This window comes from Nomascus leucogenys, chromosome 8 (genome assembly GCF_006542625.1).
Source record: "Nomascus leucogenys isolate Asia chromosome 8, Asia_NLE_v1, whole genome shotgun sequence".
In the NCBI taxonomy this organism is placed as follows: domain Eukaryota; kingdom Metazoa; phylum Chordata; class Mammalia; order Primates; family Hylobatidae; genus Nomascus; species Nomascus leucogenys.
In genome coordinates, this window is record NC_044388.1 from 4,987,344 (window position 1) to 5,013,750 (window position 26,407).

The following is a 26,407-nucleotide window of genomic DNA, read 5'->3' on the forward strand; positions in this document are numbered from 1 at the left end:
CAAAGAACATCTTTATTTCTGCCTTCATTTCGTTATGTACCCAATAGTCATTCAGGAGCAGGTTGTTCAGTTTCCATGTAGTTGAGCGGTTTTGAGTGAGTTTCTTAATCCTGAGTTCTAGTTTGATTGCACTGTGGTCTGAGAGACAGTTTGTTATAATTTCTGTTCTTTTACATTTGCTGAGGAGAGCTTTACTTCCAACTATGTGGTCAATTTTGGAATAGGTGTGGTGTGGTGCTGAAAAAAATGTATATTCTGTTGATTTATGGTGGAGAGTTCTGTAGATATCTATTAGGTCCGCTTGGTGCAGAGCCGAGTTCAATTCCTAGGTATCCTTGTTAACTTTCTGTCTCATTGATCTGTCTAATGTTGACAGTGGGGTGTTAAAATCTCCCATTATTATTGTGTGGGTGTCTAAGTCTCTTTGTAGGTCACTCAGGACTTGCTTTATGAATCTGGGTGCTCCCTTATTGGGTGCATATATATTTAGGATAGTTAGCTCTTCTTGTTGAATTGATCCCTTTACCATTATGTAATGGCCTTCTTTGTCTCTTTTGATCTTTGTTGGTTTAAAGTCTATTTTATCAGAGACTAGGATTGCAACCCCTGCCTTTTTTTGTTTTCCATTTGCTTGGTAGATCTTCCTCCATCCCTTTATTTTGAGTCTATGTGTGTCTCTGCATGTGAGATGGGTTTCCTGAATACAGCACACTCATGGGTCTTGACTCCTTATCCAGTTTGCCAGTCTGTGTCTTTTAATTGGAGCATTTATCCCATTTACATTTAAAGTTAATATTGTTATGTGTGAATTTGATCCTGTCATTATGATGTTAGTTGGTTATTTTGCTCGTTAGTTGATGTAGTTTCTTCCTAGCCTCAATGGTCTTTACAGTTTGGCATGTTTTTGCAGTGGCTGGTACCAGTTGTTCCTTTCCATGTTTAGTGCTTCCTTCAGGAGCTCTTTTAGGACAGGCCTGGTGGTGACAAAATTTCTGATCATTTGCTTGTCTGTAAAGTATTATTAGACGAATGTATAACTAAAATAACCATTGCAGAGAAGTGCTTGAAGGAGCTGATGGAGCTGAAAGCCAAGTTTCGAGAACTACGTGAAGAATGCAGAAGCCTCAGTAGCTGTTGTGATCAACTGGAAGAAAGAGTATCAGTGATGGAAGATGAAATGAATGAAATGAAGTGAGAAGGGGAGTTTAGAGAAAAAAGAATAAAAAGAAACGAACAAAGCCTCCAAGAAATATGGGACTATGTGAAAAGACCAAACCTACGTCTGATTGGTGTACCTGAAAGTGACAGGGAGAATGGAACCAAGTTGGAAAACACTCTGCAAGATATTATCCAGGAGAACTTCACCAATCTAGCAAGGCAGGCCAACATTGAGATTCAGGAAATACAGAGAACGCCACAAAGATACTCCTCGAGAAGATCAACTCCAAGACACATAATTGTCAGATTCACCAAAGTTGAAATGAAGGAAAAAATGTTAAGGGCAGCCAGAGAGAAAGGTCGGGTTACCCACAAAGGGAAGCCCATCAGACTAACAGCTGATCTCTCAGCAGAAACTTTACAAGCCAGAAGAGAGTGGGGGCCAATATTCAACATTCTTAAAGAAAAGAATTTTCAACCCAGAATTTCATATCCAGCCAAACTAAGATTCTTAAGTGAAGCAGAATATGTTACATTATCAAAACTTCTGAGCTTGGAGATTTAAAGGGACAGTAATGAAATCCTAAAGATTCTAGAGAATGTCTTCTTTCATATTCTTGAATAAATAGCTGTCATTTATTAATATAGAGCATTAGAAGTGTGTATTCTTGTATTCACTCCATCTTGCAGCTATAATTTTTTTCTCATAAGCTACACCAAAGCCATTTGATAACAGAGTGAACTTTTGCAGTTTAAAAAAATGCAGTGTATTCTCATTGGTAGTCTTTAGCCTTGCAAAGCCCTTTGTACTTGTCTGAGCTTCTTTGATCCTAGATAGGCTAGAGGCTGGACTCTGTGTCCACACTTCATCAGTAGAGAAACTGAGACCACGTAGTCAGTGACATTGTAGGGACTGGATCCTTGGTTACCTGAAAACCAAAATCTGGACTGTTTTTCTGTTTCATATGATAATAACATAGACTTTATGTGTTTAATTGGCTACAATTGTGAAAGAACACCTTTTCTGGTAGTTTGAAATGGCATGTGAATAAAGCCACTCAAAAGACAGTTTCTAATTTGAAAACTACCTGTGATACCCTTGAGGACAGAGACCTTCCTCTGAGATTTGGAGCCTGGAGATTATGCATGTTGAGAAAACATTGAAGCCAAAAGCCCTGGTCATTGTTCAAGTGTTTGGTGGCCCAGAGTGGATAGAGCCTGTAAGGATGGGTGTGATCCTTTTTAGGAGACTTTATAGCCAATTTGTGGATTTCAAATATTTGAGAATATGGAGCCTGAAGATTTAAAGAGATGATAATGAAATCCCTAAGAGGCTAGAGCCTGAGGATCCACGGGACTGTGTTATAGACACAGGCTTTGCCTTTTATTCATCAGAATACTTAAACTGTAATCAATAAAGCAACTCAAAATAGCAGTGGTCTAAATAAGAAAGATGTTTTATTTTTTTTTCCTTCTGTCGCATTAAAAGTAATTAAGAGGTAGGGGGCACAAGGCTGTTAGGGAGGCTTTATGCTGTCAAGAGGGATAGCTCTTTTGTTGCTCTACCATTAGCCCATAGCTCCCAGTTTTAATCTTACTTCCTTGTCTAAAATTGCTACTTGAGTTTCAGTCATTGCATTCATAGTCTGGGCAGCTAGGAGAGGCACAGTAATAAAAACAGGCCATCTCAGTTTCATCACTCTCTTTAAGTAGCCTTTCTAGAAGTCTTACCGAATAGTTTCTTGTACTTTGATCAGAACATATGTATGTGCCCACTCATAATACCCAAAGGAAAATCTGTTTTTTTATTTTAAGCAGATGTATGCTACTGAAATCTGAGTTCCCTTATTGGGGAGTTGAGGGAATGTTGGGTACAATAAGCAGTCTTCCATAGGCCCTAGAGAGAATATTCCTGAAATTGATGTGAGTGAAACTTTGGAGTACAGTAAAGCATGATTTTCTAATTTGAGAATACTTTTATTATATTTGCCAATATAAGTTGATATTTAATAAATTTACTATATATATTGGATACAGATATAAAAGTTACTTGTGTGTTTGTAGTTGCTGTCATTAGGAAACAAGATTTTCTTTAAGTGTATTTTGCAATGAGTTGCAACTATCGCAGTTTCTACGTTTTAGCTAAATACTTTAGTCATCTAAATATTTTGATTAGACACTTAAGATATAAGAATATTAAACTTTAAATCCCCTCAAAGAACAAACTATATTAATATGATAGGAATGTTTGCTGTTTTTGTTGTCATTTTCAATATCATTTCTATTCTTATGTTTTAGGAAGCTATTAACATCACATTGGATCACAAATGCAAAATTTTCCAGACCTTAAATGGAGCTGTAGGTATGCTTCCTAAATACCAGATTGCTTAAGTATACGAACAAACACCTGTGTTTTCAACTATCTTTCCTTTGTTATGTCCATTTGGGGGCTGTGACTAAGGTTGACAGTGTAAATATTGTAATTATTGTAATTTAACAAAAATACTAAACTTGAACTTAACGTCAGTACATTAAATTAAAATCATTTCCTATGACTAGTGTAAAAAAGATAAGCTTCTGGCTTTAGGTAACTTAAAATTTAGTGTCTCACCATTTGGGAACTTTAGATAAGTTTATGAGTTAATTACACTTTATTGTTACACATTTTCTAGTGAAATTCTTTGTATCATGAATTACCCAGAGTATTAGAGTAGATCCTTTTGACCCAGCTGAAAGATAACTGGTGACAACTAGACAGGGAGACTGGGGAAGAGTGTGTGTGTGTGTGTGTGTGTGTGTGTGTGTACATGCTCATATGTGGATATGCATATGTGCCTGTGTATTATAGATACAAATATCTTGATAAAATACATTAAAACTAATCAATACAGTAAAATTTAAAATATAATTTATTAACACATACTTTAAAATATACGTATAAAAATTGAGAGTATATTGCAATTCAATCAATACTTCAAGTCAGTTCATTTAGTAAAAAGATTCTTAAAATCTAGTCAGGCATGGTGGTGCGTGCCTATAATCCCAGCTATATGAGAGGCTGAGGATTGCTTGATCCCGGGAGTTCGAGGCTGCAATGACCGGTGATCGTGTCCTTGCACTCCAGCCTGGGCCAGAAAGTGAGACCCAGTCTCTAAAAAAAAAAAAAAGAGATTCCCACAGTGCAAAATGTTTAGTTGGAGTGCTCAGGAAAGTTTAAGAAGATGGTTCTGCTCCCCTCTGACTTGAGTTTTATCTTGATTAATGTGCTAAGTCTGATTTTTAAGAACTGGAAATATTATCATTGGTAGCCAGTTGTAGAACCCTTGCTTATGCCAGACAATATTCTACTCACCATGCATATATTGTTATTATCTTCATAATAACCCTAAAAGACAGGCATGGATACCATTTGATAGATGACTAAACTGAGTTACTAATTTAACTTGGCAAGAATAACATTACTATGAAGGGGCAAAGGCAGGATTGCAGGATGAATTATTCTGACAGACAGCTCACTGGCTTAGCACCTCAATCACTTTACTGGTGCCAGGTTGGAGTGAGTTTGGTATCTATCTGTTGTCACTGCCATCCTTCATTTTGGGTATATGCTGACTTGGAGTAGATGAAGTTACTAGAAGTGTTGTAGCACTTGGAATATTACATCCATGAGAAATTTTGTAATGATGATACACACACATACACACACAGACACACGAATACAGACACACACACACATATTTTAAATTACTAAAGCCTATTTTCTCTTTTTAACCCAGATGAAGTTGTTTTAAAATTTGAAAATGGCAAAGCCAGAGCTAAGAATACATTTTATGAAACATTACCAGTGGCAATTAATGGAAATGGACCCACCAAGGTAAGTAACAGTTACTTTTATTTGGCTATTTCTTGGAGATAGATTATGGATTGATATGTGGAATGTCATCTATTTTATTTTTAAAAATTTCTTTCAAAGACTTTATTTTGGTGCTAAAATAAAGACTTCATCTTTTACACAGTATATCATCTGGTTTTATACTAATTAATTAATCAAACTGATTTTTCCTCAGCAGAGTGACAGCCTTTTATTCTATTTATAGCACATTTGGTGTTTTATTAAATAACAACAACTAACTTGGGAGTGAGCCACATTTCTCTCATAGTGGGTATCCTTTCTCATTAGGAATTGCTCAGGACATTAAGAGGTCATTTGTTTCACCTGACTTGCCGTTTTCTAAGTTAACAACACTGTTAAGATTGGGGTATTACAATATGGCCAGAAAGCTTCCTCTTTTTCTTATTTCATTAACTACAGTTAATGAAAGTGACATAATTTGACCAGTAAAATTTTGGATGCCTTTCTGTTTCAAATGTGTATAATTGAGCTTGCTAAAAATGTTATTGACTGCAAAATTTATAGATGAAAAGTTTGTTTTGCTTGGGTCCAATCAAGCTGGAACATAAATTGCATTTAAAAAATATAGTAATACTGTGCTTAAAACAACCTTCTGACATGCTGAAATGCCTGGTTTAAGAACCTAGAAAAGGGATTAACAGATTTTTGTTGTGGGAAGAAAATGCTGGGGGGTGTGGGCTGCTGTTCCAGAGGAGTGAGTGATCTGAATTCCAGGAAAAGCTATGTGAATGGAAAGAAATGCAAGGAAAACCCATGCTGGCAAATTCTGCTCCATCAAACGGAAAGAAGTAGATTCCCGTCTCTTCTAGTTAATCTTTCCCCTTTGGTTTTCATCCCATTCCAGCCTTCCTACAAAGCAATCTCTTATCTTGTGCCCTCCTTCAGTCTCTATCTTATAATCAGTTTCCCCGGCTCTGTCATCTCCTCATTAGCATTTTAAAGACCCGTAAGTCTCCTCCATCTTACAAACCAAACCAAACCAAACCAAACCCAACCAAGCCAACACAAGGTAGAACATCCTCTTCAATCCACACTGCCTTCCAGGCAGCACCTGGCTTTTCTCCTCCCCTTCACAGCCAAACTTTCTTAAAATATAGATAACTCGCTGTCACTACTCCACCTCTTCCCATCACACTAAGAAATGCTCCTGTTAAGGTCTGTTGTGAAATCTTTGTTGAGTAGTGGACATTGTTCAGCCCTTATTTTTATTTCACCTAAAGACAGCATTTGACAATTTGTTGATCTCATTTGGTCCTACTTGAATGCTCCTTCCCTTTGCTTCCACGATTAAATTGTCTATTAATTTCTGGGCTTTCCTCTTCAATCTCTATTGTTCTTCAAAATATTTATTTTTAATATTTTACAACTCAGTTTGTGTGCATGTAGTGACCTTCATCCTTACTGTTTTAGTAAATGTTCACAGGGGCCTGAGGCCTCTTCCTTTTCTTTTCCATATACATCGTTGGGTGATTTGAGTCATTTCCTCATTAGTGAATTCTCTCAGTGCTGGTGGTTTTCAAATCCTTGCTGTAACTCCTGTGTCTTTCCTAAGCTCTAGGTCAGAATACTCAAGTGGTAGATCTCTGTGTTACATATACCCAGAGATTAAGACTTGCAGCATTACCTTCCCATATAAGCCAGTGGTTAACCAGAACCTGGGTTTTGTTTTGGCTCTAGGCACTTCCCACTCCAAAAGCCCTCTGTTCTAACTCCTGTGCATGCTGGTTTTATCTAATTTTCTCAGTGGCCATAGCAACTTTCTTAGTTCAGGCCACCTGCAACCTCCCTCTAGTAGCAATCACACCCCCAGCAGCCTGGAGCTAGAGTATTCTGCCAAAGCAGAAACCCTGTCACTCTACTCACCTATATAATGATTTTCTGTGAACTTAGGTATGAAGTTGAAAATCCTCAACTTGTCTTACAAGGCCCTTTATTTTGCTCCTGACTTAGTGGCCTCCAATCTACCACTGCATTCATTCTCCCACTCCCAACACTACACATTCACACCCTCTTCGCATTCAATTTCTTCTCCTTTCTCCCTCTCCGCTCAGCAATACTACATTACTTTCAACTTTGCAGAAGTTTCATGTTGCTGTGTCTGCAAGTCTTCTGTACATGCTTTTTATATATCCGGGAATCCTCTCCCCCTAATTCCCACCTGCTGCATCTCTGCCTGCTAAGTCCTCCTTATCTTTTAGGTGTCAGTGTAGTCTTTACTTTACGGGTCTCTTGTATGTTTTTGTAATATCTGCAAGTACTTCTGTTACAGTACATATCACACACTGGACAGGAATGGTATTTGCCTGTTTTCTGGTCTCTGTTACTAGGCCTTTGGTCTAGGAATTACAGAATCTTATCTGTCTTGTTTACTTTTGTTTCCCCAGGGTCCAGCACATGTGTAGCAAATACTACGCTTTCAACAAATCTTAATTGAATGTTAGAGTCAATAATATAATGACCTAGCATTATTCTTGGGAGTAGTGAGGCAGATTATTTTCTGGCAGGGCAAAAGCGTTATCAAATTACTATTGGTCGGCGGGGCACGGTGGCTCACACCTGTAATCCCAGCACTTTGCAAGGCTTAGGTGGGTGGATCACTTGAGGGCAGGAGTTCAAGACCAGCCTGACCAACATGGTGAAACCCCGTCTCTAATAAAAATACAAAATTAGCCGGTGGTGGTGGCACATGCCTTTAATCCCAGCTACTTTAGAGGGCTGAGGCAGAATTGCTTCAACCTGGGAGACGGAGGTTGCAGTGAGCCAAGATCACGCTGTTATCCTCCAGCCTGGGCAACAAGAGCAAAACTCTGTCTCAAAAAAAAAAAAAAATTACTCTTGGTCACTGTAACTTTCCCTAGGCAAATTTGATAGATGAATCCCTTTACTATGTGTGTGTACTCACTGTTTTAGCTGTCTGTGATACTGTCAGTGCCAGTTAGTCAAGAGCTGGTAGAACCCCACTTTTCCTATAAGTACATAGTGTTCTGTTCCTCCTTGGTAATATAATATTTTAATCAAATTTAGGCCAGTGCGGTGGTTCACGCCTCTTGTCACTTTAGGAGGCTGAGGCGGGCAGATCACTTGAGGCCAGGAGTTCGAGACTGGCCAGCATGGCGAAACCCTGTCTCTACTAAAAATACAAGAAAAAAAGAAAAATTAGGCAGGTGCTTGTAATCTCAGCTACTTGGCAGGCTGAGGCATGAGAATCGCTTAAACCTGGGAGACAGAGGTTGCAGTCAGCCAAGATCGGGCCACTGCACTCCAGCCTGGGCGACAAAGCAAGATTGTGTCTCAAAAATTTAAATGTCTTTGATGAGTGATTTTGGTCCTGAGAATTTAGTGATTATGGATAAGGCCTTATGTTCAGTGATTTCAACGTGATCACCAATTCCTTCCAAATTTCCAGGTTGATGCTGACTGGAGCTTTAAAAAGTGACTAAAGGACATATCACAAGAAAAGGAGCACTAATCCTTAATCATTTAGAAAGACCTAGGTGTACTAAGAAAATTAAGTCTTCTTGGAAACATTTTCAGTTTGCGTTCACTGTTTCTGGCATTTCAAGCTATGTGATGCTCCTATTATGTTTTCTCTGATATGATCGTTATCTAGTTCATTTTGTTATTCTATTAGACAATAAAATATGAAGTTTTGTTATAAATATTTTTGGTATAATACAAAAGCTTGAGAAAATTTGAATATGTAAACATTTAACTAACACTAATACTTTATAATATTAGGTTAAAGTTAAATAAATTCAAATGAGTATGTCACATATTCTTCTTATCCAGGCTGATGGGGAAAGAAAGCTGATTATTACAAATATTTTTTAACCTTTATAAAAGGTGGAAGGATTTTTTGGTATGACTTTTTTGTAAGTTAGTTTTACTTATTATTTTGTTTAGTAATGGATGTTTATAATGACAGTGGTTTTGAGTCATAATATTGAACTAAACATTTAAGCAATTTTTTCATTAAAAATATTTATAATCTATAAGTGGTGAAGTGATTATAGTATGTTGATAATACTAAAATATATAAAATGAGCTTATTTCCTACTTTCTCCAAATTTTATGCCATTAGAAAAATAATTTTAACAATTTTAAATAATTTAAAAAATCATTTATACTGCCCTCCCATATGGTTTTAATTCATAGCTACTTTCAGTTTTTATGTCTCCTCAGTATATATCTACAAACATTTATATTTTCGTTTGTTTTCATAGTAGTATGTAAACAATTTTGTGTTTCTTAACATTTTATTTAAAACATGTTTAGGTATTTTAAATAATTATTTTCATACTTGGTATGTATAAATCTAATATGAATCAATTTTTAGATAGAAACTGGTTTCTAATTTGAAGCTTTACTTTTTATTCTTGAAACCATTTATCGTTAGTAATGTATAAGATGTGTATTTTAATGTTCAGCCTTTTCTTTTAAATATCAAACTATACATCTTAATTATGAATTTGGTAGCTTTTTTAAATTTTACTTTAAGTTCTTGGATACATGTGCTGAATGTGCAGGTTTGTTGTACATAGGTATGCATGTGCTGTGGTGGTTTGCTGCACCTGTCAATCCGTCATCTAGGTTTTTAACTCTGCATGCATTACGTATTTGTCCTAATGCTCTCCCTCCCTTTTCCCTCCACCCCCCAACAGGCCCCAGTGTGTGATGTTCCCCTCCCTGTGTCCATGAGTTCTCATTGTTCAGCTCCCACTTATGAGTGAGAACATGCAGTGTTTGTTTTCCTGTTTCTGTGTTAGTTTGGTGAGGATGATGGTTTCCAGCTTCATCCTTGTCCCTGCAAAGGACATGAACTCGTTCTTTTCCATGGCTGCGTAGTATTTCATGGTGTATATATGCCACATTTTCTTTATCCAGTCTATCATTGATGGGCATTTGGGTTGATTCCAAGTCTTTGCTATTGTAAATAGTGCTGCAATAAACATACACGTGCATATGTCTTTATAGTAGAATGACTTATAGTCCTTTGGATATATACCCTGTAATGAGATTACTGGGTCAAATGGTATTTCTGGTTCTAGATCCTTGAGGAATCACTACACTGTCTTCCACAATGGTTGAAATAATTTACACCCCCACAAGCAGTGTAAAAGCATTCCTATTTCTCCGTATCCTCACCCGCATCCGTTATTTCCAGACTTTAGTGATTGCCATTCTGACTGGCATGAGATGGTATCTCATTGTGGTTTTGATTTGCATTTCTCTGATGACCAGTGATGATGAGCTTTTTTTCATATGTTTGTTGGGCACATGAATGTCTTCTTTTGAGAAGTATCTGTTGATATCCTTTGCCCACTTTTTGATGGAGTGGTTTGTTTTTTTTTCCTTGTAAATTTGTTTAAGTTCCTTGTAGATTCTGGATATTGGATGGATAGATTGCAAAAATTTTTTCCCATTCTGTAGGTTGCCTGTTCACTCTGATGATAGTTTCTTTTGCAGAGCAGAAGTACTGTGGTTTAATTAGATCCCATTTGTCAATTTTGGCGTTTGTTGCAATTGCTTCTGGTGTTTTAGTCATGAAGTCTTTGCCCATGCCTATGTCCTGAATGGTATTGCCTAGGTTTTATTTTAGGGTTTTTATAGTTGTAGGTTTTAGGTTTGCCTTTAATCCATCTTGAGTGGATTTTTTGTAAGGTGTAAGGAAGAGGTCCAGTTTCTGTTTTCTGCATATGGCTAGCCAGTTTTCCCAGCACTATTTATTAAATAGGGAATCCTTTCCCCATTGCTTGTTTTTGTCAGGTTTGTCGAAGATCAGATGGTTGTAGATGTGTGGTGTTATTTCTGAGGCCTCTTTTCTGTTCCATTGGTCTATATATCTGTTTTGTTACCAGTACCATGCTGTTTTGGTTACTCTAGCCTTGTAGTATAGTTTGAAGTCAGGTAGCATGATGCCTCCAGCTTTGTTCTTTTTGCTTAGGATTGTCTTGGCTATACGGGCTGTTTTTTGGTTCCATATGAAATTTAAAGTAGTTTTTTCTAGTTCTGCAAATAAAGTCAATGGTAGCTTGATGGGAATAGCATTGAATCTATAAATTACTTTGGACAGTTTGGCCATTTTCTCGATATTATGAGCATGGAATGTTTTTCCATTCATTTGTGTTCTCTCTTATTTCCTTGAGCAGTGGTTTGTAATTCTCCTTGAAGAGGTCCTTCACGTCCCTCGTATGTTGTATTCCTAGGTATTTTATTTTCTTTGTAGCAGTTGTGAATGGGAGTTCACTCATAATTTGGCTCTCTGTCTATTATTGGTGTATAGGAATGCTTGCAATTTTTGCACATTGATTACAAAAGATAAACGGGAAGAGCTAATCACCTGATCTACACATGAACATAACTCATTTCTGAAACTAATTTGATTTGTAATAAAAATAGAGATGTTAATTTTGTGCATAAAAACTGTAGTACTTGGGTCACTGTGACCTGGAATAATTGGATATGATTTTTAAAAGGAAGAAAGAGAAAGGATTTGGGTGGAAAAGTTTCTCTGTCAATGAAAGTGACATCATACTTGGAAACATTTTGATATTGTGAAAGAAGAATCAGGAAAATACTATCACCTAGTAGCCTAAGAGTGCCCAGAGCAGCCTAACTGCATAAACAGCCTTCTGCACCGTCTAGAGCTGCCAGCAAAAATGTCTCTAGTTTTCATGAGGAAAACAGATGTAAATGGGGGGTGGTGATGGTGGAAAACCTCTGCCTGTGTGGTGAGAGGTCCAAAAGAGGGAAGTTTCTAGTCAAAAGTAATGTTTCTAAAAATCTTAGTTATCTAGGAAACAAATTGAGATAAAAAGCAGAAGGTAGGAAAGTGACAGGTTTAATTCTGAAAACTAAAGTGCTGTCTTTTATGCTCTAACATTTTAAAACTAGTGATCATTTTAATATTCATATAGGGATTCTAGTAGACTGATCAGTAACTCATGAAATAAATTTTACATTTTTAATAAGATTTCTGAGATGATGGAAATACCAGTCTTTATGTATAGTGGAGATTTTAGATATGGCCAAATATTTGGGAAATTTTTTCTGTCTTTTAAAAGAACTTTTTCTCAGGATATTTTAAACAAAACTATGCTTTTCACCCTTGCATAGTCTTTATCTTTTTAAGAAATAATGCTAAATAGGGGATACATTTCCACATAGATATTTTTCCTTCAAAACCATGATATTTTGTAGAAAACAAATGATTAATGTCTGCCTTTGTCATTTGACAACAGTAAAATATTTATTTCTGTTTTTATTATCAAGACACATTAAAATGACCACATTGACTCTTGAAATGTCATTAATATTATGACTACATCTTTCCTGCCTTGTAATTTGTTTCCTGAATTATCCTGTAGTCCAGAAATGTGAATGGCTTACTTGTCCATGTCTTCTAATTTTGCTGTAGAGTTTAAATGTAGCGATATCTATAATATCTGTACAACACAAAGTTTTTCCCATTTTAAAGTTCTTGTTTCAGCAGTATTTGTTTCAGTGTTTCAGTACGATAAGAATATTTCAACAGGATCCCAAATATTTGAGAGGAATCTAGCAAAATGGTACCCAACTACTTCATGTATTCCACACTTTAACATCCCCTTCAGGACTTTAAGAAGCTAGAAAACTCTAGTTGACACTTTCTTACATTTTTTGATCCCCATGTTTAACATGGATTTTTTTCTTTTGATTTCATTTTACCTTTCCAATGAAAAATTATTGATCATATAATCATAATAGGGATTTTAGGTGCTTTTCAATAGCATGAGGCAAAATTATAGTTTGTGGAAAGAAAATTTAAAAAACCTATTAATATAAATGCTCATACCACTACTGGGTATTAAAATTGCAGAAGATGTAGTAATTTCACTTACTATTTACTCAGCAGGATTTTCCCTAACATGTTCAAATTCTAAGGATATTAAAAATTTTGTTTGAGGGTTCAGAGCAAATCTTAAGTGTGTCTACCTCCGTCACCTATCTTTCTTCCCTCACACCACCCCTCCCCAAAACACACAGAAGAGCACAGATTTTTTTTTTTTTTTTTTTTACAGTTAAAATGAATGCCAATATCTGTTTAAGGACAGATACCTCACAAAGGGGATCCTCAGAGAGATCTGAAAGAACATGGGTAGAGAAATAATATTGTACTTTAGCTTACTGTCACTAGGATTTGTCAGGTGACTGTTATTAGGGGTTGCCCTAGATCTGTTTTGATCTGCAAGCTGTCTTTTCCTGAATCAGTACCCCTGAATCACAGCCCAGAAGCTTAGCGTATAATAGCATAGTTTCCTGGAAGAACTTAGTGTCTTTTGGTGACAAAGCTTACTTAGTATTTATTTTGTGTGGCGTTGTGTTAGTTAGAGGTCACATTACTACTGCCCTATTTACTGTAGGTGTCTGTGCTCAGCCTTTAAACAGGTTTATCTTATTACTAAATTACTGTTCATGTGACTCCTATTTGTATTTTTCCTAATAAGTCTCACTAGCCCATTTAAAACTCTATTTCATTGTTTGCTTTTTCTTTTTTGATCATCCTTTCCAGTATTATATCTAATATAATAAGAAATAAAATGACCTTTATGATTTATAAGACTTTTCTTGACATTTCTAGACATACTTTGTCCTGCTTTACAATTCGTATTCTGGAGAAAACTATTCAGTGTGCACCTACAGATGATATATTAGTAGAATTACTAAAGGAATATACCTGCTGCAGAAAACATGCTTTTAAATTAGATGATTATAGAATGAAACCACATTGATGAGAGGCCTGCTTTCATTAATAACCTTTTCCTTCATTTACAAGATTCTCCTGAATTATTTTGGAAACTATGTACCCAATTCATGGACACAGGATAATGGCTGCACTCTTTGTGAATTTGATACAGTCGACTTGTCTGCAGTAGATGTAAGTGGAATTGATTATGTGTGAAATGTAGTAATAGAAAGTACATTGTCATGAAATACTGTGATTTATAGGAAAAAAGGCAAATTATTTTATAGTTTTGATTTCATGATAGATAACGGGGATATAGTGTTAAAACATGATGTTTCAGCCATTTGCTAGATTTGTGTTTCAGAATTGTTTTTCGAAAGAAAAACAAGCTAATAATTGAACCCAATGAAAGAGTCCTGTGGTTAATATTTAATAGCTTACTACGATTGCATGCTCTTGTGTTTAGTCTGTTAGCTTAGTCAAAGCATTGAGAAAAAATCATTACAAGGCTGAAGCATTTTTATTGACTAATTTTATCTGTGCTGGATTTTCAAAATTGGTATGTAACAATTAATACTACCTGATTATATAACAAATGACTGTTCTAACTACTTTACATATAATAACTCATTTAAACTTCACAAAACTCCTAAAGCAGGTAGTACAATTGACTCAGTTTTACAGATGAGAAAACTGAGGTGCATAAATTTAAGTAATGTGTTTAAGGGTGCACAATTTTAAGTGTTGGGGTTGGGATTTGAATATAGGGAGTCTGGCTCCAGACTACTCTATGTTCTTGACACTGTGCATTTTTACCTGTGTGATGTGTATATTCTAGGCATGGTGCTACTTGTATGTATTTCATAGATAGTTATAGTTATATTTTATCATTCATGTTTTGAGAGTGAACAAAGAGTTGAAAATATTCATCATTAATCTATAAAACATTTTTATGTATCTTTGTTCTAACATCAGCCAGAGCTGATACCTACTATAACATTTTTCCTCCAAAAAATTGCTCACATAACTTGGAAGATTATATGTATGAAGCGCTGATTCTAGGGAGTTATTTTGCCATTAAGACTGATTTTTTCCTTCATTCACCGTAAGTTCATTGAGTACCTACAGCAGCCAGAAATGTAGAAGCAATATAGGCAAAAATAAAGCTCTTAGGAATATAGTACTACTAACTCCTGAACCCCTGCAAATGCAAAATACTTTTACTGTAATGTGTTCAAGCTCCTGAATTAAATAGTTTCTATTCTTATCATTGTCTGAAAGGAGTATAAAGAGTAACTTGTGTACATGTAGGAGCTTATGAATAGAGTCCTATTTTACTTGAAAGTAAGGTTTTTGGCCAGTCTTTCAGATAGCAAACTGTTTCCTATCTGGAAAGAATGCCAGAATATTTCTGAATGAAGCTGCATCATGAAGATGTTTAAAAATTTATCCTGATCTTTTTTTGCTGAAAGTAGTGCTGTCTTCTGGAGGGCGAGTTAATACTTTTTATCTGTTTTGTTTCCTTTTATATAAACTTTCTGGTGCAAAGATAGAAAAATATTTATATTGACATTTTTTCTTCTTGCATGTAGGAGTATGTAATTTAATACTTAAGCTATTTTGTCTTACAGCTTGTTAAAATTCGATAGAAAGGAAAACTATTCATTCCATTATGCACAATAAAATTACGTGCTATATACAGCTATTTTTCAATAGGAACATAAAAATTAAAATTGTGTAGGTAATTAAATCCCAAGCCTATCATAATGTTAGATGTGGGCCATAGGCAAGTTTCTTTATATGTAAAGTCATAGTGACTATCTAAGAGTGTTGGTAGGAATGTTAAATGAAATTTTGCACACACATATATATATGAATATATATAACAAATATATAAATGATATTTGTATAAATTTAGTATACATGTACGAAGTGGTCAGTCTTCAATAAATGTTAACTGTTACACTGTTGTTGTTACATAAACATGAACTTAGGTTAATAGTGGTGATGTAGTGGATTGAAACCCAGCACTTTACCCTCAAATATATGTGTTCTGGGTTACTTAAATTTCTCTAAATCTCATTTTCCTCATGTGCATATTTGGGAAAATAACCTCTAAGGCTTTTGTGAAAATTAAATGAAATGCATCATCTCATTTGATAACGGAGAGTTATGACCTACTTTTAAAATTATTTTTCCTATTAAATCGAGAACTACTAGAGAGTAGATATGTTGTGTTCTTTGTATTTGTTTATTCATTTAATAATAAATACTTGGGCAAGTGAATGAATAGATGAAGAAATATGATAGTGTACAAGGTGTACTTTTATGCGAGCATATGTTATTATACAGATAATGGAGGAATGTGTGAGGTACCATGTGTGAAAAAATGGATGAAGGTTGCTAATTCAGCACTTAGTGTATAAGGTATTTAAAAATATTTGTAATTCTTTTGTTCAGACTTTAAGACATGGCTTTAGTAAGACATTATAAACAAGTCTTCCATAGATTTCTGGTCATGACACAGTTACATGGGTGTTTACTTATGTTTCTGTCTTCCCCATATACTTGTAAGTCTTTCAAGCCAGGAACTTTCATTCATTTTGCTAAATATTGCCCATCATGTGCATTGGAATGTATAATGGCTGTTTCAGAATTGTTTGTGCGATTAATGAAGGATACACTCCACACCAAAACATATCTAAAGAGAACTTAAGAAAATATATTAAAATATATACATTATGATAAGATATATTAATATTAATGAAAGAAAATAGCTCTCCTTATACATAATATAATAATGAAAGGAAATAAAAGGGTAAAGTCTCAGGTCTCCCATGATTGCTTTTTTTGTGCTCAAAATTAAGCCCTGAACTTTAAGCTGTGGAAACAAAAAGAGAAACACAATTAGTATTTGGTTTCTTAGAGGAAGCTTTCAAAATAGCTTTCAGATGTGAAGAAGTTTCTGCAAGGGCTATTTTAAAGGAAGCATTGACTAGTAGTGTAGGCAGTACCATGAATTACATTCATGTAATAAATATGGCAATTTCATCTTTAAACCTAACTTATAACCAAGATGGGATTCAGTAAAATCACTTTGATGGGGGGCCCACAAAAATTTGTTTCAAGTGTTAGAGAACTGCCATGGGGCGATTCAAATTTAGCAGATTATGTTGAATTGGTATTCTAGTATTTTTTATGTCATGCTGATTAAGATTTGAATAAAATTTAAAATAAAACCATACTAATGATAATTTTATTTTTATGTTTGCTGTAAAACAAAGGTCCATCCAAACGTAACAATAGGTGTTTTTATTGAGCAACCAACCCCTTTCCTACCTCGGTTTCTGGACATATTGTTGGCACTGGATTACCCAAAAGAAGCACTTAAACTTTTTATTCATAACAAAGTAAGTATTTGAGAAATGAATATTTTACGTCAAAACTATTTTTGGTCTTTTTTGGAACTGTTATTTATGTCTAATAAAATTGATTGGGTTAAGTTCGGTGGAGGATTTTTGGAGTAATTACAGCCCTGCGTTTTTAGGACCTAAGGATTTTAGAGTCTGGAGACTAGCACCACAATATTGATATGAGCCACATGAAACTGCCAGTTTCTGTAGATCAAAAATGGCTGAATATTGGCCATCATCATATAGCTTAAATTAATATATAATCAAGGAGATTCAAAGGGCCTTAAATCCCTTTGCCTTTGGGTTAGTTCTGGTACTTTCTTCTATAGAATTGGTCATTAAATTGTTTGTGATTTAAGACAATAACATATCACAAGAACTTGAAGCAGTTTTCAGATAACAGCATATTGTGCACATGTACCCTAAAACCTAAAGTATAATAATTAAAAAAAAAAAAAAGAGTACTGTTTTGATTAATCACACAAGGGCATGTCATTCCCCAAAGGATTTTGATACTGTCATTTTCTTCAAAAATATTCAGAGCCTCCTACATACCTCCCACATATTATCTAAACTTGAAGATATTTTTCCTCAGTATTTTTACAGTTATTTCTTGTCTACTAAAACCATTGGTATTTAACATTGTCTAGAAAAACTCAATAGCTGTGAAGTGTGGGATTTTCTCTCTTCTGTCCTAATACTGTTTGTTTACCATTGTTCTTTTACTCTAATGTAAATGTCAGCTAACCATTCACATTGTCCAGAGAATATTTTAACTGCAGAAAACTAGCTTAAATGGATTTAAAATGGTGAAAAATTGAGCATTTGCTTTGTAAAATATATTGTAATAGATATACTTTCACTAAAGTATTTTGTTTTTATGTATTGTCTTTTATTTATATTTTCCCTGCTTTCATGGGGCCTTAAAATCCTTGATGGCAGAAGTTTTTGTCTTATCTTCAGTTATTTAGTATTAACTCTATGTTGCTTTTATGTGATAAGTTATTTTAAAAATCTGCAAAAAGCAACAGCTTTTCAGAAAACTTAGAGACTTGACAAATAAAAATCTCTGAAATGCTCTAATGATGGAGACAGATAATTTTATCTGAATTTTAGCACAGCCGAATCACACTAAAATTGGTAACTTTTATGTTGATGGTTTTCCCATCAATCTGTCCATAGAATTTTGTTAAATTTTTCCTTTTTTTTGGTAAATAAAAATTTTTATTATATATGACCATTTATTTTACTCTCTGGTTTCAAAGAGTATTTTGTAAAATGTGATTATTTGAATTTATAACTCAGATTGATGGCTATTATGCTTAGTAGACATTTTTTCTAGATATTTTACAACATACATCTAAGATTTCCAGGCTACAGGCCATGTTTTTCTTCTCTAATTGGAAACATTTTATATTACTAAGGATTTAAGTATTTATGCAAACACCTATTAAAGATTTAAGTATTTATACAAAGACTTGTCTAGCAGTAGATATTGACAGAATTTTGAAGCATCTTCTCTTTAAGAATATTGATATATATGTATTTAAGATTCTTTGTGTGACATTTAAGTGATATTTAAATATACCATGTTTAATATGGTTATTATTTTATGTGTAATTGAATATCTGAATTGTGGAATTCATGACCTTGAATGTGAAGCACTCTCTACATCTGAATACTTCAGTCATCTTGTTGTCTTATTCTCTAATTTTTGATTTTTAAAATACGTTACAGGAAGTTTATCATGAAAAGGACATCAAGGTATTTTTTGATAAAGCTAAGCATGAAATCAAAACGATAAAAATAGTAGGACCAGAAGAAAATCTAAGTCAAGCGGAAGCCAGAAACATGGGAATGTATGTTTTAATAAATTAAAATTAAATTAAATTATTTTACTAAGGAAACTTTAAGAAAAAATAAACTTTTAAATTAAAATTGTTATGCCAAATGTGGGTGTCTTAAACTATTTGTGTATGCAGTAGCCAACTTAGACTGTGTCTGTGTTTGTATGTATTTATACGTAAAGGGCTGTAGAAGTTACTTATATTTTTCTTTTAATGGCTATGAGTCAACATATTTAATCAAATGATGAATCAAAGTAAGATCAATATTTTTTTAAATGCAGATAAATGAATAGTATGACTTTCATAGCAGTGACTTAAATTTAAATGTACACTCTGAAGGTTGTGTGTAGTAAAAGTGTGTTTTTAGACTGTGGGGGAAACAGGTGCTCTTACTCTCCAGTTACTCACTGAGCTAGATAATACTGTAATCCCAAGAAGGGGTATTGTAGGCCTTTTGTTTAGCCCTATTAATACTTCATTCTACTAATAAAACTCTAGTAATAGTAAAAAAAAAAAAAAAAATCATGTATTCAATGAATGTTAATTGAATATGCCAGGAACTGTGTTAAGAGTAGCTGATAAAAAGGTGAAGACATGATCCATTCTCATCAGGAAATAATCTTATCTACTACGAACCCTCATGCCTGTGCTGCAGAAGCTGAGGTCCCAGAGGGATGGATTCTGACTAGGTTAGGGGTGTAGGGATAGACAGAAAAGAGGCCTCTGAAAAACCAAACTGATGTTATTACTAGTGATTCCGTAGTTTATTCACTGGAGAATCCTCTGGGTCCACATTCGGAACATATTTTCTTTAATATTTTTCATGATTGTACCAAGTGCTCCTGTCTGGTATTTTGTTTGATAGTTGCTTGGAACAAATGTGGAGACACACACTGACAATAGCAAAAAGTGCTGACTGGGACCGACAGTGAGGGAGGGGAGCCCAGAGGTAGGAAGTTGATAACCCAAATAAATGTCATCTGGTATCTGCAGTTGTTCATTCCTTGATATTCCTGATGATAGTGTTACAAACTGTACCAGGGAAAGCAAACATAGTCACTGCCCTTGGTAAGAAGGCAGGGGAATAACTATCTTAGAAAACTTGATGCAAATCAAGTTTGTAAAATATGAATACCTCAAAAGTCATATACTTATATCTCCAACATTCATTTAAAACTGAGTTGTGGGGTATAAGTTGCATTTGTGTGCATGTGTATGTATGCAGAAACATTTTGATTTATGGATGTTTTATGCCTTAAAATATTTACTGGCTTGAAAATATATTTTAACTGGCCTAAAATTTTAGAGGTGATCTCCCTGTGAATATCTGTGTTAAACTGACCATTTTGAAATTTAAGACAATATATATATCGTTTCAGATATTGTTTCGCTATTTTGATCAGAAAAGTATGCTAGAGAACCATATTTTACATATAAGAATATTTATGTTAACATTTTTCAGTCAGCAGATATTTATTATATCTCATGCCCATTTCATTTTCTTTTTCAATGTTAGGGACTTTTGCCGTCAGGATGAAAAGTGTGATTATTACTTCAGTGTGGATGCAGATGTTGTTTTGACAAATCCAAGGACTTTAAAAATTTTGATAGAACAAAACAGGTACTTTCCAAAATTCGGTATCAATTTATTGTTAAAATGATTATTTTTCATATTGATGTGAACATACTGTAGTTATTGTGTGTTTAGTAAGTTGAGGGAACTTAGTTATGTTCTACAGGTAATAAACTTTCAATTCAAGTTAATTATTTTTCATTTAAAGGAGTCATAGAAAACAACCTGAATACATCTGGAATTATTTAATATTAGTTATAATCACAAATACAATTACTTGGCCCATTTTTCTGTTTAAAGCTAGGTGAAATTATGATACATCTGATACTAAAATTTAGAGTTGTTTTATTCTCTATAGATATTTTAAAGTAGAATTTCACAAAACTTCTGACCAAAATAGTTATTGCATACAGAGTTATAGTCCTTAGTATCAGAAAGAAATTTCAGAGGTACGAATCATCCCACAGTCATATGTGTAGCTTTATTTACTATTGAACTAGTTATCACTTAACAGTGTCTGTTTGCTCATTTAACTCAATTGAAATGGGAAAAAGACACCATGTATATCAGCTTACAATGATATTAATGTTTGTTTGTCAATACTACTGCTAATACTAATAATACCATTTTTACTACTCCTACTAAGAACTCACCTTTAACAAGTGCTTATTAAGTGCCAGGTATTGTTGCAAGTACATGTATTAACACAATTATTTCTCACAATAAATAGAATGTTTAGCAGATGAAATGTTAGAATGATTGTTTTTATTTTATTAAATAAGATACATGGGAAATCTAGTATGCTTTATTAACCCACCCTATATATAATATCTATCTATCTATCTATATATATCACTAGAATTTGTAAATTTGAGAATTTAGTTTTTACTTCAAAAATCTAAGACCTCTCTGTAGCAACCTGTATATACAGCCCAACTGTATAGCTGTGTTATAGATGCTCAATATCTAAGTTAACTATCTATATACATTGTAGGTAATTTTCCAAAGCATATGAATCAGGTTTTGATCATTGGCAAGGAAAAGCAGTTGTGATACCCTAGAGATATGAAATGATATATGATTTGTAACTCTTGAAACCTAGTTTAATTCAGTACTATTTTCTTGAATTTGTATTGTTTTCTCTTAATTTGATTGAAATGCTATAGTGTGTAATGCACATATGCTTTTAAATAATATTTAGATATTTTCATTTTATGACTATAATTTAGATATTTATTAATTATTCTCTTAGTGAACTATTTAATGAATTTACGCTATGTATTTGACATATATCCCTCTTAATATTAAACATTTTAAACCTTCTAAAAGAAGAAAAATTCCTGGCCGGGTATGGTGGCTCACGCCTGTAATCCCAGCACTTTGGGAGGCCGAGGTGGGCGGATCACGAGGTCAGGAGATCGAGATCATCCTGGCTAACACAGTGAAACCCCGTCTCTACTAAAAATACAAAAAATTAGCCAGGCGTGGTGGCGGGCGCCTGTAGTCCCAGTTACTCGGGAGGCTGAGGCGGGAGAATAGTGTGAACCTGGGAGGTGGAGCTGGCAGTGAGCCAAGATTGTGCCACTGCACTCTAGCCTGGGCGACACAGCGAGACTCCTTCTCAAAAAAAAAAGAAAAAAGAAAAAAAACTTACCTGCCATCTGGGGCCCTTGCCCCTTAAAGAGTAAAACTCAGGCTATGTCTCCATGGAATTCTGTTAGTTAATCAAAGGTTTAGGTTTATGTAATACCTATGGTTCTTGCTTCTGTATCTAGACATGTGGTTTCTATAGTCTACTCATATGCCAGGAATGTTGGATGATTTACTAGATGGGACTGAAGGGTAGAGAAAGAGATTTGACACATCTTGGGCATGTGGCTTTCTAGCTTCTCATCAGCTCTCTTTATTCCTCTTCTCTTCCTGTCTCTATTTGCTCCCTTGCTCTAAATTTTACTCCTTAAATTGTATAATAATATGAATCATTCCTTAGCTGCCATCCTTATGTTTTCATTCACAAGAACATTGAGGTATGCAGCAGATGAATTTTGGTTTCCCAAATTTGTTGGTTTAAACCTTTTCAGGAGGCAGCTGGGATTATAAATTACAAGTTCTTTTTAAATTAAATATTTGATAGTTATTCATATTGAATTATTTCCCAAATTAATGTATGTAGATTCTAATTCATGTTATTTCCAATATTGTAGGTATTTAAATCTGATTAATAGTTTTGTAGAAATTTGGAAGAATAAACCAAAATTTATTATTTTGCATGATGTGTGTTTATTTTTATTTATTTTTTTGAGACGGAGTCTTGCTCTGTCGCCCAGGCTGGAGTGCAGTGGCATGATCTTGGCTCACTGCAACATCTGCCTCCCGGGTTCAAGCGATTCTCCTGTGTCAGCCTCTTGATTAGCTGGGATTATAGGTGCACGCCACCATGCCTGGCTAACTTTTTTTGGTATTTTTAGTAGAGATGGGATTTCACCATGTTGGTCAGGCTGGTCTCAAACTCCTGACCTTGTGGTCCGCCTGCCTTGGCTTCCCAAAGTGCTGGGATTACAGGCATGAGCCACCGCGCCTGGCCTGATGTGTGTTTATTTATTTCACTTTTGTGCATGTAATAGAAAGGGCCTGGCTGGTCTTCACAAGATAGAGGTGAAATATGTTTTCTTTTTTCTTATAAAGAATAGTTGTCCCATAAATTTGCTTTCTAAAATAGTTAAAGGAAAGTTCAGTGTTGCCAGGACTAGCTTACTGTAATCACAAGTCATTTTTTAAAGTCATGGAAAACTGGAAACATATGTAAGTAATTTGAGACTTAATTACAGGAAAACTTTGCCTATTTACAAACGTCTCAGTTCATCTTCATTCATTTTTTACAAATTCAACAAATATTAATTGAATATCTTTTTTTTTTTTTTTTTTTTTGACACAGAGTCTCGCTTTTTCACCCAGGCTGGAGTGCAGTGGCTCAATCTTGGCTCACTGCAAGCTCCGCCTCCCGGGTTCACACCATTCTCCTGCCACAGCCTCTCCGAGTAGCTGGGACTACAGGTGCCCGCCACCACGCCTGGCTCATTTTTTGTATTTTTAGTAGAGACGGGGTTTCACCGTGGTCTCGATCTCCTGACCTTGTGATCCGCCTGCCTCGGCCTCCCAAAGTGCTGGGATTACAAGCGTGAGCCACAGCTCCCGGACAATTGAATATCTTAAATGCACCAGGGGCTGTTGTTCACCCAGTGACAATGAAAATATTTGGTTTCATTTAGTATAGGTTCTGAAATACTTTAATTAAACTTAAATATAATTAAATAACTAAGGTAGTTTCCCTCTGTTGGATGTAATTTTATGTATTCATTAGCATTTTCAATTACTTTTTCCTTCTTTGTTACTCTTTTTAAGAAATATGATTGAAAATTAGCAATATACGTATTTAAGAAAAGATGTTGGGAAAGAAGATCCTTATTTTATTTTTATTAACTACAGGTTTGTTAAATGAGCTTTATTGTGTTATATGTCATGCTAAGCCCAAAATACATAATTCTGTGGTAATTTAAAAATAAATAATTATATAGGTTTCTCTCTCTCTCTCTCACACTCTCTGTCTGTCTTTAGAAAGATCATTGCTCCTCTTGTAACTCGTCATGGAAAGCTATGGTCCAATTTTTGGGGAGCATTGAGTCCTGATGGATACTATGCACGATCTGAAGATTATGTGGATATTGTTCAAGGGAATAGAGTGTAAGTTACTTGGTTTAATATTTTAATGTGAAATACCATAATCTAAAGATGTAGTCTTGTTAGTATTACTTGAAATTTCTTTTGCATTCATCTCTTTTCTTTATAGTTAATGGGAATTTGAGAACCCAAGACCACTTGGAATCCTGAAATACCAGTATAAAACTAATATTTTAAAAAAATGTTTTTAAAGTCCCAAATCTTCAAAGGAACAAGCTCATTGCTGTGGGGAATACTAAGAGATAATATATGTTTACCATACTCACATTATGGTTGATAGAAGAGTAATACTCTTCATTTAAAAGTTTGGAAAGGGGATTTAGTTTACTAACTTTTTAATGGTTATAATTAAGGGTTGTTTTGATAGGTTTTAAAATTTATAATTAAGCCAACAATAACACTAACAGCCAGAACATTCCAGTATTCCTGATTGCATGAGTTTTTTTGTGTGAAATAGCTATTATTCTGCTTTAAATACAAGTTTTTTCACCAGTATTAGATTTTTAACTTCTAGAGATTGAAAAGAATATATTTGCTGAAAAGTGTGTGCATGATTTATGTTTATTTCAGAGACAATGGTTGCTTATTAAAAATAATCACAATTGAAGTAGTTTTGCGAAGGTAATATTGGGGAAGAATGTCATTCTTTTTTTCATACATATGATGGACCAGAGTGACTAAGACATTACATGCTTTGCCTTAGTTCTCAAACATGTCAGCCTGATTAAAAAGGGGCAGTACACCCTCAGGACTGAAAGGATGTGCCCTTAAATTTAGAAAAAAAAAAAAAAGGCACATGTTTCTGTTCAAACAATTGAGTGGTAAAAAGATGTGTTGCTTGTGGAAATAGTAATTGGTGTGGAAAGCTTCAATCTGAATGATGTAAATACAATAAAGGTTTTTGTTAGCTGCAATTAAAATGCACAGTGGAGGAGAAAAGACTATTAAGATCGTATTCTGTTGTTTCTATGCAGTTGTATTGACTCTGGGTGAGTTGTATAGACAGTATACCTGATTGTATCTTTGGGCACATCAGAAATGAGGGTTTGTGAAAGTAGAATGGAAAATTTATTTCAAGTTGCTTTAGGCGTTGGTGATTTTCTGTCCAGCCTCCTGTCATTGTTGTCTAAAGTATAAGGAAAAAAATATGGCAGAGGCTTTTGATCTGGAATACACTTCATGTCCAAAAGCTACATGAAGGAACAACTGTGTGTGTGTGTGTGTGTGTGTGTGTGTGTAAGTTGAAACACTGAATAATTCCCCAGAGATTAATTTCTGAATTTTGCTGACACGTTGTATACAGTAATTCCCCCTTATCTATGGTTTTGCTTTCCATGGTTTCAAGTCCACTGTGGATTGAAAATACGAAGATATGTTGAGATAGAGAAAGTGTAAACATTCATGTAACTTTTATTACAGCATATTGTTATAGTTGTTCTATTGTTGTTGTTAGTCTTACTGTACTTTATGTATAAATTAAACTTTATTATAAGTATATATATGTAGGAAAAACATAGTAGTGCATGTGTAGGGTTTGTTACTATCTGCTTTCAAGCATCCACTGGGGTCCATGGAATGTATCACCCTCACATAAGGCGGGGACTGCTGTACTCCTTAAGGCATTTTTCTTTGAGGCTAGTCTAGTAAGACACAATATCATATATCCTTTAATATCTAACTGCATTTCTTGGTCAAGATCTTGCCTTGATGTTCTCTAAAAGAAAGGCACACAGTCTTAGGGGCAAAACTTGTTTTGCAGTTTTTATGAAATGAGTCATGTTCAGAGTGAGAATATAGATGTGGGAAAGGATGCAACGTTCATGTGCTCCCAGCTGTATTTCTTCATGTTTTCCTTTTTCTATAAAATATTTAAGATGGCTTAATGAATGGTAAGAGAATATAATTTTGGAGAATTTTAGGCTATATTCAGTGGTGTGCTGGTAAATGTGTAACAACTGGCTTTTGGAGGTGGAGGATTCCCTGATTTAAAGTGCTTGCCCATTTGTTTGGTGTAAATACTTCTACCATGGCTGATTTCAA

At 34.6% G+C, this 26,407-nt stretch overlaps 1 protein-coding gene across 3 annotated transcripts in view; it reads left to right on the top strand.

Annotated features, from left to right (window-relative positions):
* The window catches only part of PLOD2 (procollagen-lysine,2-oxoglutarate 5-dioxygenase 2), a 92,665-nt gene that overhangs the window by 55,934 nt on the left and 10,324 nt on the right, over positions 1–26,407 (top strand). For all 3 annotated transcript variants that reach the window (XM_012508568.2, XM_003265353.3, XM_030816695.1), the window contains 7 exons: positions 3,457–3,520; positions 4,935–5,032; positions 13,887–13,988; positions 17,081–17,206; positions 18,947–19,068; positions 20,573–20,677; positions 24,245–24,370. In XM_012508568.2, coding sequence (XP_012364022.1) covers positions 3,457–3,520; positions 4,935–5,032; positions 13,887–13,988; positions 17,081–17,206; positions 18,947–19,068; positions 20,573–20,677; positions 24,245–24,370 — 743 coding nt within the window. The remainder of the gene's footprint in view (positions 1–3,456; positions 3,521–4,934; positions 5,033–13,886; positions 13,989–17,080; positions 17,207–18,946; positions 19,069–20,572; positions 20,678–24,244; positions 24,371–26,407) is intronic.